General features: G+C 38.9%; 2 protein-coding genes and 1 pseudogene across 7 annotated transcripts; all 3 read left to right on the plus strand.

Moving 5' to 3' along the window:
- The first annotated feature begins 333 nt into the window (after positions 1–333).
- Positions 334–1,299, plus strand: LOC107676503 (uncharacterized; annotated as a pseudogene).
- Positions 1,254–6,197, plus strand: LOC107676532 (pre-mRNA-splicing factor SLU7-like). Of its 5 annotated transcripts, none has more exons than XM_016471097.1 (16): positions 1,254–1,338; positions 1,574–1,803; positions 1,956–2,109; positions 2,197–2,277; positions 3,133–3,297; positions 3,458–3,526; positions 3,662–3,697; positions 3,810–3,935; positions 4,158–4,255; positions 4,591–4,658; positions 4,772–4,911; positions 5,009–5,170; positions 5,274–5,378; positions 5,597–5,671; positions 5,768–5,881; positions 5,983–6,197. In XM_016471097.1, the coding sequence occupies exons 2-16, from the start codon at positions 1,652–1,654 to the stop codon at positions 6,160–6,162; spliced, it is 1,725 nt and encodes a 574-aa protein (XP_016326583.1). In that variant the 5' UTR covers positions 1,254–1,338; positions 1,574–1,651; the 3' UTR covers positions 6,163–6,197. The 5 variants fall into 5 exon arrangements, with proteins under 5 accessions (XP_016326583.1, XP_016326585.1, XP_016326584.1 ...); XM_016471099.1 differs by having other exon boundaries at positions 1,255–1,338; positions 1,637–1,803; XM_016471098.1 differs by having other exon boundaries at positions 1,258–1,383.
- Positions 6,198–7,069: 872 nt separating this feature from the next.
- On the plus strand, positions 7,070–8,665 carry LOC107676534 (complement C1q tumor necrosis factor-related protein 2-like). Of its 2 annotated transcripts, none has more exons than XM_016471101.1 (3): positions 7,070–7,177; positions 7,390–7,702; positions 7,969–8,665. In XM_016471101.1, exons 2-3 carry the CDS (start codon positions 7,459–7,461, stop codon positions 8,565–8,567), a joined length of 843 nt encoding a protein of 280 aa, XP_016326587.1. In that variant the 5' UTR covers positions 7,070–7,177; positions 7,390–7,458; the 3' UTR covers positions 8,568–8,665. The 2 variants fall into 2 exon arrangements, with proteins under 2 accessions (XP_016326587.1, XP_016326588.1); XM_016471102.1 differs by having other exon boundaries at positions 7,446–7,702.
- Positions 8,666–10,169: the final 1,504 nt, after the last annotated feature.

The following is a 10,169-nucleotide window of genomic DNA, read 5'->3' on the forward strand; positions in this document are numbered from 1 at the left end:
CGTGCTGCAGCTAACCTTAAGTCCACAGGCTACAAACCGCAATATAAACAACAGCTGTGCATGCTCTTTTCCCGCAGTTCTTGTATAATAATAATCATTTAATAATATAAGTATACAAGTACACTGCTCCGCTGAGAACTCCACTTACCGGCAGCCGCGGACGTTATGAAGTAGTGTTGAGTCGTTCTTGAACGATTCGTTCATTTTGAACGAATCTTTAATGTGACTCGGGAGGAACGAGTCGTCTCGGGGAGTGATTCGTTCAGTCGCGCATGCGCAACATCCTATAGGTTCTGTACTGGAATTAGTCAAGTAGTTCACCTGTTTCGGGGCGGCTCCAAGATGGCGGCATGTTAAGATAACTTTTAGTAGCTCTGCTGACAAAAACTACTGTAACTCAAGTAAACTGTCTGCTTTGAACTGGTTACCTTACGCATTCGGCGTGTGTTTTATTAAGGATGTAATTGTTGCGTAAATATGCCAAAAAGTGCTGAAAAACGTAAAAAACGGGCGAAAAGTATGATGGACGTATCTGTAGACATGCACGACTACGCACTTTCTGCTGTTACTGATCCCGATTCTGGACATACTCTGGATACTCTTTGCTCAACTCTTCTTCCCGACACTCCAACTAAACCTGCTTCTAAGAAAGGGAAAATGGAAACTTTGTAAGATGTGGTCGCGATGTTATCATCCATTTCATCACTGATGAACGAGCGCTCCGATTCTCTCGAGAAGTTGGTGAGTAACAACGCTATGAAAATTGAGGGCTTGAAAAAGACTATGGACTTTGTCTCTGCTTAAGTCAAAGATGTGAAAGTGAAAGTTGACCACCTAGCTTCTCGGTTGCAACTGGGGGAGCAGCGAATTGAGACGTGTGAAACTCGTTTAGCTGAGCTGGAGAGATATTCGAGGCGCTGGAATCTTCGGCTGAGAGGGGTTCCAGAAAAAGAGAAAGAGAACATCAGGGATGAAGTCATCCGCATATGTGAGCAAACATATCCTGAAGGGAAGGGCACATTCTTATTTGCTATAGACTCAGTTCACAGATTGGGGAAAAAGCAGAATCAAATTGGCAGCAAATCTGTCCCTCGTGCTGTCATAGTACAGTTTACCTCGCGCATTATCAGGGATGCTGTGTGGAAGGCAGCGAAGTCTTCGGTTTATCTGAAGGACAACGGAATGCGGTTTATGGAAGACCTTACTCCAACGTTGGTTTGCCAATCCGCCAAAAAAACTCGAGAGAAGAAGAAGAAAAAGACGTCACCCGGAAGTCGTCCCCCGGAAGTGCGCTTGTAAAACGTTTGTAAACAGCTCGCGAGCAGGCGACGGATCAAGGTATAAAATATTTATAATCGTTTTTTGAATTTCACCAAACAGCAGGTAAATTAATAGTTTACTGACTTAAAACCTGACGTATCAGCGATACTGGATATCACTTTTCAAGTTAAATCAACGTCAAATACAAAAGTTGATGTAAATAATACATAAGATACCGTAACCGTCTGGTTTCTGTGTTAATTATGCATTTCTTTACTCTCTGTCAGCAGATTTTTATCTTTTTTTTTTTCAGATTCCGAGTGATTTATTCCGAATTGATGTCTTGAATTCCCGATCGTGATCTCTTTGTATGTAGGTGTAGCTGAAGATCATGTCAAAGGAGGATAACGTTAAAGTGTCGGAGGGGATCGTAGATCTCGAAGAGCCGAAGAAAATGACCCGAGAAGACTGGAGGAAGAAAAAAGAGCTGGAAGAACAGAGAAAATTAGGAAATGCTCCAGCTGAAGTTGACGAGGAGGGAAAGTATGAACATAACACATGAGCAGGGTGCACTGAACTGTTCATTCATGCATATAATGACTGTAATTAAAAAAAACAAATTTAAGTATTAAAGTGATTTTGTTTTTATCATATATGCCGTAACGATTCCCCTGGCTGTAATATTTTGTTACCAGGGATATCAACCCTCATATTCCCCAGTACATCTCATCTGTCCCTTGGTACATCGACCCATCAAAGAGACCCACCCTCAAGCACCAGAGACCCCAGACAGAGACAGAGAAACAATTTACACCCATCGGAGATTGGTACAAAAGAGGTGTCCAAGAAGTAAGCACTCCCTCTACCCAAATAGTCATAAGTTATAAAAAGTGGTTTAGTGTCTAAACCCTTTCTCATTGCCTCCCTGTCAACTAGAAATCAGTCAGCACAAAATACAGAAAAGGAGCATGTGAAAACTGTGGTGCCATGACACATAAGAAGAAAGACTGTATGGAGGTAAATAGTTCATAAAATATGTTGTGATGGTGTTATTGTATGTTGGTAATATTCTGTCTTCAGAATGGAATACTATTTCTATTTAATACTGTGCAGTATATACTACTGTTCAAAAGTTTGGGCTCAGTAAGATATATTTAAAAGAAATTAATACTTATATTCAGCACGGATGCATTATATTGATCAAAAGTAACGGTAAATTCATTAATAATGTTACAAATGATTTCTGTTTCAAATAAATGCACTTTTTATTCATCAAAGAATCTACAAAAAATATATCAGCATTGATAATAAGAAATGTTTCTTGAGCAGCACATCATCATATTAGAACGATTTCTGAAGGATCATGTGACACTGAAGTAGGGCTGTGCAAAAAATCAAATGCGATTCATTGCCGATTTTGAACGCGGTTTTGTGTAGCTTGTCAGTGAACAACGGCTCTGTGTGGTAAATGCCGCTCCATCTGAAAGCACGTGCTGGAGATTTACTACTAACCACTGGAGCGGCTTTACTAACGAGATGCGCATGAAAATCGCATTCGATTTTTTGCACAGCCCTACACTGAAGACTGGAGTAATGGCTGCTGAAAATTCAGCTTTGCCATCACAGGAATACATTACAATTTAAAAATACTTTAAAAGGGAAAACTTTAAACGTTATTTAAATTGTAAAAAAGAAAACACACACAATATTACTGTGTATGTAAAGAAATGCAGCCATGATTAGCATAAGAGACTTCTTTTAGAAACATAAAAAAATCTTACCGACCCCAAACTTTTGATCGTTATTGATATTAGAAATAAACACTGCATTTTCATTTTTGATTACAATTTGTGCAAAAAATGTCTTTCATAGAGACCCAGAAAAGTTGGAGCAAAGTTTTCTGGCACAGGCTTGGCACCAGATGAGCACCAACAGATTCAGCTCTCAATGGATTATGATGGAAAGAGAGATCGCTGGAATGGCTATGATCCCGATGAGCACACGCGCATTGTAGAGGAATATGCAAAAGTTGATCTGGTAAGTCATGTTGTTGGATATTTATGTTTATTTTATTATACAGCTAGGCTATTCTCAGCAAAGAGAACTTTTGTCATGTGATCATTGTCATACATTTTATTGGAAGGATCTTTTACTGTGTAGGTAAAGCATGTCTAATTTAAATATTTTTTTGTAACAGGCCAAGCGTACTCTCAAAGCTCAGAAACTCCAGGAGGAGTTAGCTTCTGGTAAATTAATGGATCAAGCTGTAAGTATTAAAATAATTAAATATTTTTTCTACATTCCTCTTATAGCTGTGTGATTTCTGAAAATGTTATTATATGTTTGTCACAACCTTTTATTTACTACCTTTGTGTAACTAAACAGTATGTTTTATATCTAGAATTCAAGGAAGCATCTTGTCGATGATGCAGCACAGGTAAATGTCATATTCAGATGAATCTTTATGCACATTGTAGACTATAAAATAAAACTCAAATCATAAAGCCACTTCACTCAGTCAATTAAACTTTTTTCCTCACCTTGTGTAGGACCACAGCAGTGAAGATGAGGATGACGACAAATATGTTGATGACTTTGACATGCCTGGACAAAACTTTGATTCCAAGAGACGAATCACAGTTAGAAACCTGAGAATCCGGGAGGACATCGCTAAGGTAAAAATAACTTGAACTTTTGCAAACCAATGAATGTTAAAGGCATGACACTACTTGTTTTTCTAGAAATATGTGCAGTTTTATTTATTTATTTATTTATTGGCAGCTGTGTTAAAAAAGACTAATATGGTCTTATCATCAGGATTTGTAGTAGCATAAGATTACACATTAATATTTTTACCACAGTCTGCTGTATCATGTTTTTCCCAACTTATTTTACAGTATCTCAGAAATCTGGATCCAAATTCAGCCTACTATGATCCCAAGACTCGAGCTATGAGGGAGAACCCATACTCCAACACTGGAATGAATCCAGACGAGTAGGTGCTTTTCTCATTTTCTGTGCATGCAATCAAGGGAAACGTTGGGGAAGTTACAGGCTTCTTACAGAAAGCTTGCAGATTGTGTACTAAGTAGGGGTTACAACACACATTGTTCACCACTAAGCAAGGCATAAGTTGATCTAATTAAGTATTGGATTGTAAATTGCTTTAGATGAACAAAGCCTGCTAAATGCCAAGAAAGCTGATGTTGTTCAGCTTACTAAATTTCAAGGAAGCTGAAAAAATACATCACACAGAATCGCACAGTCTTTGAGTGTCTATTTCTGTAGTTGTCTCTGCCTGTCCTCAAAAGCATGTGTTTGGTTTGGCAGGGTGGGCTACGCTGGAGACAACTTTGTGCGCTACTCTGGAGACACCATTTCCATGGCCCAGACACAGCGTGAGTACACTTTGTCAACTCATACATAAATTCCTCTCTACCTGATGTTAAATGTGGGCTCCAGACTCTCAGTTCCTGTTGGTCTAACATTGTTTTGTGTGTCTCCTCTGCAGTCTTTGCTTGGGAAGCCTATGAGAAGGGATCTGAAGTTCACCTCCAGGCAGATCCCACCAAGCTGGAGCTTCTCCATCAGTCCTACAGAGTCAAAAAGGATGAATTCAAAGAGAAACAGAAAGAGAGTATTTTGGAAAAGGTACAGTTTAGAATCTCCTTTTTTTTTTTGCACACAGCTAAATTTCTTTCATCCCCTGCTCGGTGTACTGATGGCTTCATGTCACACCTCTCTGCAGTATGGTGGGCAGGAACACTTAGACGCCCCTCCACGAGAGCTTCTGCTGGCTCAGACAGAGGAGTATGTGGAGTATTCTCGTCACGGGGCTGTGTTGAAAGGACAGGAGAAGGCTGTGGCCTGTTCTAAATACGAGGAGGATGTGCTCATTAATAACCACACGGTAAGTTTGCTGGCACTAATGGAAGTGTTACATAACTGGACAAGTTGCATAATAATGATAGATTTTGTTCTGTGAATGTTAAATATTTCCTTTGGTTTTGCAGTGTATCTGGGGATCGTATTGGAAAGATGGCCATTGGGGTTACAAATGCTGCTACTCGATGGTGAAGCAAAGTTACTGTACAGGAGAAGCTGGCAAGAAAGTAGTGGTGCGTATCAAATGTATCCATTGCACTGGCAAATAATGTTATGCATGACTTAGTAATACAGGCAGCAAAAATCTGATTTTTAAAATTGTATCAAAGCATTTATTTTATATTATTAATTTTATTATCCGTTTTATTTTTATTATTATTAAATGCATAATATTTTTTATTATCATTTATATATTAAAAAAAAAAAAAAAAAATTCTGCTTCTTTTTTCAGAGTAATTCTTGTATTCCATTTGAAGAGGATGGAGAGGAGGCCCAAACAAGTAAAGAGCCAAAGACACTTTTACAGGTACATTTACAGCCGCCTTTCTTTTGTGATATAATTCCAATGGAAGAACATGGCAGGAAGATGACTGTATTAAACTAATATGTTTTTTATTCACAGATGCACCAGGAAAAAATGAAAGACAAGAAAAAGAAGAAAAAGAGCAAGAAACATAGAGATTCTGACAGCAGTGATGAGGACGACGAAGCAAAAAAGACGGAAAAGCTGAAGAAGGTGGGTGGGCTGTTCCTGCCACACAAACTCATATTTTCATATTCAGATGCATCTGTGCTCTACAAAGCCTATTGTAAAAGAAAATATGTCTTTTTGTGCAGGCATTGAGTGCGGAGGAGCAGAGGCTGAAGCAGGTGGCTGAAATGATGCAGCTCGACGAGAGGAAGCGGTCGTACAACAGCCTAAAGGAAGTGCGTGAACCCACAGAGGAGGAGATGGAAGCCTTCCGCATGAAACGTTGCCGACCCGATGACCCCATGGCCCCTTTCCTGGGGCAGTGAATGAAAAAAATAAATGTCTTTTGTCACCAACCACAGAGATGTCATAGTCTCAGTTATTGTAAAATCTGTTATGGTTGAATCGGGGTTACGAAAAGACCACTGTTGAGCTAATAATGGGAAACGCCCCATATTATTAACACATGACAGTCTGTTAGAACCATCAGTTTTGACATCTTTTCACTTTGTATAAATCTGTGTAGATTATAGTAGAAAATAAATCGGCTGTATTTTCTCAATGTTTTCATAATGTGTTTTTTTTTTTTTGACCGTACATTGTTTTATTAGTCTTTTAATAATAAAATGCCCAATAAATTACAAATGGGTTATGTTTGGTGAATCATCTGTTTTGATTTAACAGATATGTTCCATTGTCAGATATGTTCAAGGTATTAAAATGGACTCATAATGAAAATAATCTGACCAGTGGTTGACATTAAACATATTTAAACCTGAAAATGGCTATGTTTGGTTTTGTTATGGGTTTTTTTCTAAGCAACATGTAATCCAAATCATTGCAAATACACAGAAGTGTTAAGAGTTTGATGTAAACAAGCACATTTCACATGGCTGGAGTTCTGTGAAAATAATCATGTTCCTGTGGCTCAGTGGTAGAGCATTGTATTGGCAGCATAAAAGGTGGGTTAAATTCCTGGAAAACACACATACTGGTAAAAAATGTATAGCCTGAATGCACTGCAAGTTGCTTTGGATAAATGCGTAAATTATAGTAATATAAAGCTGTTTTTTTAATTGATTTGTGGGCTGCAGAACTACAGTATAACAGTCTGACTGAATTTTCAAATGAATCCCCTCCCCCAGTTTGTTCAATTACATCATGGATGAGCTATCTGGCAGAGCATGTCAGTGCAAAAACTGGGTGGATGCTTGCAAAGTTGTGTGGAGGACATGTAAGATACAAATCGATTCACAATCTTGTTTATATTCTCCATTTTTGACTGCCAAAAGAGCTGCTAGACTCTCTACTTTGCATTGCAACGCCAATCTCATTTCTCTGGTGAGGATTTTTTTCTAATGCATGCTTTAAATGTGTTGTATAATTGTGTTCTGTGGTCTGTTACTTACATTTACTACCTAAATAAAACGGTTCACCAATAGGCCTAAGTCAAGTTATAACCTGCATTATTCACATCCTGCATGTACTGTATATAATGTGATTTATGGTGCTTATTTCTGTGAATGACTCTGTATATGTATATGTATATACAGGAAATCCATGGAAATTCCCTACAACAAAAATCTGGCCCCATCTGCTCTGTTTGCAGGCACAGCTGCATCATGCATCAGTTACTGGCGGTTTGCCTGCTGTCTCTTTTCTCTTTGCTGACTGCAGACTCGTCCAAGAAGGGACGCAACTTCACTATCCATTCATCACAGCTTAGCTGCAGTTTGCCAGGCCCTCAGGGTCCTCCAGGGAGTCCAGGTGCAGCAGGTCCCAATGGTAACGTAGGCAAGATGGGGATGCCAGGTGTTGATGGCCAGGATGGGAAGGATGGTGACAGGGGAGAGAAGGGAGAGAAAGGTAAAGCATATGAACATGTCTGTTGCAGTTATAACGCCATTAATGAAAAATAACATTCAAAGTATTAAAATATATGTTATTTCTATTGAATATTAAAGTATGTTGTCATTTTAAAAATATTTTTTATATGAAATCACATTTGGACAAACAATGAAAATAAAATGGGTGAGTTGTTTCATAATACATGATAAAACCTGTCTGCAAAATAAATAAATATAAATTTAAAGACACTAAAGACATTTGTGAATTTTATTCTCAAATGTCAGGTGAACAAGGTCGTCCTGGGAACCCTGGAAAATATGGACCACAAGGACGCACAGGACTTGTTGGGAAGGCAGGGCCATGGGGCCTTAAGGGGGTGCGAGGGGCACCTGGTGTGTCTGGAGTTCCTGGGATAAAAGGAGAGATGGGAGATGTGGGGGAAACGGGCGCTGCCGGAGGCTGTGACTGTGGAGTAGAGGCACGATCTGCTTTCTCAGTAGCGGTAACCAAGAGCTATCCCAAGGAACGCACGCCCATTCGTTTTAACCGGATTTTAGTGAACGAGGGTAACCATTACAATGTCACCAGTGGCAAGTTTAACTGTGCGATTCCTGGTGTGTATTACTTCGCATATGACATTACGTTGGCTAACAAACATCTGGCAATCGGGCTTGTCCACAATGGCCAGTACAAGATCAAAACATTTGACGCCAACACAGGAAACTATGACGTGGCCTCAGGATCAACAATACTTAGACTGCAAAAAGGAGACCAGGTCTGGCTTCAGATCTTTTATTCAGAACAAAATGGACTGTTTTTTGATCCATTCTGGACTGACAGTCTTTTCACAGGATTTCTCATTTTTGCTGATCAGGCTGCTTGAAATGAGGTGAAGACCAATTCTGGATCATCCTGATTGAACGTTTTATTTGTTTTGTATACATTTTACAAAAAGGCCCCAATAACCTGTTTACAAATATTTTATACGAAAATGTAAATATTACATTTAAAATATAAAAAAAAATGCTATAACACTGCCGTATATAAATAATACTAAAATAACACTGCTCATCAGATTTGTTAGAGAATAAAATGTAATATTTGAATTGAATAAATGCCTTTTACATAATAGTCCAGGTGATATGTTCACTTTTTCATAAAAGCATGAAACTTGGTGTACAGATTAGGGCCCTGAACATTTTCAGAAATGGAGCCATGCAAAAACACCTCGTGGTTGTCAAGGCGACCATTTTACTTTCCGCCATAACCAAATTATGTATTTTGTGTCATATCTCCTGAACCAAACATGATAACACAGAAAAGTCTATGTCTACCCCTATGTTTTGATGGTCAATGATTACAATGATACCATATACACAAACATAAACTGTTCAGGTGAAGAGTTAATGGTGAAATCAGCAATGTGGGAAGGAAATAACAGTATCTGAGCATCATAGTATCACAACATTTACAAAAGCCCATATTATGGCTATTCATTTTTTTCTTTCTTTGATAATTAACGAATATTTTATTTAATATTACAATAATAGATTGCTTTAATTAATTAATTATTAATTCGTTACATTTATATAGCGCTTTTCTGGGTACTCAAAGCGCTTTACATGAATCTCCTCTCCCACCACCAATGTGCAGCATCCACCTGGATGATGCGACGGCAGCCATATTGCACCAGAACGCCCACCACACACCAGCTAACTAATATTTTATTCAATAGTACAATAAAAGATTGTTTTCAAGAATACAATCATTTATATCAGAGATATAAAAAAATATAATCTCAAGCAAGTGTATTTTTCCTTACCTCTCAGGCAGAGTCAGGTAGGCGGTAGTATGTTTCCAATACATTCTTGTTCTCTCTCAACAATGCTCTAACATCACACGCAGATGGCAACGCAATCTTGCTAACCTGCGTCCTATCTGCACCTCTTCTGCTGCACCTCTGTCATTTTCTGTGGGCCTCTGGAATTGTCAGTCAGCTGTCAACAAACTTCATTCTGGCCATTGCTTCTCAGTCTACTCTTAAGTATCTTGGGCTTGACTGAGACCTGGATTCGTCCAGAAGACTCCGCAACACCTGCTGTTCTCTCGAACAACTTCCCTTTCTCTCACACGCCCCGTCAGGTTGGAAGGGTACTTTTCTTCTCATTTCTAATTATTGGAAATACTCAACCCACTCTTCCCTATGCAATAAGAATTCTTTTGAGGTTCATGCTATTATGGTAACAGCTCCTGTTAAACTCCATATTGTAATGATTTATCGCCTTTCTGGTCAACTGGGCACCTTTATAGAGGAGCTGTATGGGCTGCTGTCCTCATTCTCTGTGGATGGCAGTCCACTTGTAGTCTTTGGTGACTTCAAATCCATCTGGAGAAGCCTTACACTGCAGACTTCCACTTCCACTCCTAGCTTCATTCGATCTCAAATGGCTTACCACCACAAGCACTAACAAATCAGGCAACCAGC

Source organism: Sinocyclocheilus anshuiensis, unplaced genomic scaffold, assembly GCF_001515605.1.
Source record: "Sinocyclocheilus anshuiensis isolate Anshui unplaced genomic scaffold, SAMN03320099.WGS_v1.1 scaffold64, whole genome shotgun sequence".
Lineage (NCBI taxonomy): Eukaryota > Metazoa > Chordata > Actinopteri > Cypriniformes > Cyprinidae > Sinocyclocheilus > Sinocyclocheilus anshuiensis.

Excerpts from the sequence above, each read along its gene's own strand:
- LOC107676532 (XM_016471097.1), top strand. The coding sequence starts at position 1,652 with ATGTCAAAGGAGGATAACGTTAAAGTGTCGGAGGGGATCGTAGATCTC. Across the intron at positions 1,804-1,955 it reads GAAGTTGACGAGGAGGGAAA|GGATATCAACCCTCATATTC; the intron begins GTATGAACATAA and ends TTTTGTTACCAG. Across the intron at positions 5,171-5,273 it reads TGCTCATTAATAACCACACG|TGTATCTGGGGATCGTATTG; the intron begins GTAAGTTTGCTG and ends TTGGTTTTGCAG.
- LOC107676534 (XM_016471101.1), top strand. The coding sequence starts at position 7,459 with ATGCATCAGTTACTGGCGGTTTGCCTGCTGTCTCTTTTCTCTTTGCTG. Across the intron at positions 7,703-7,968 it reads GGGAGAGAAGGGAGAGAAAG|GTGAACAAGGTCGTCCTGGG; the intron begins GTAAAGCATATG and ends CTCAAATGTCAG.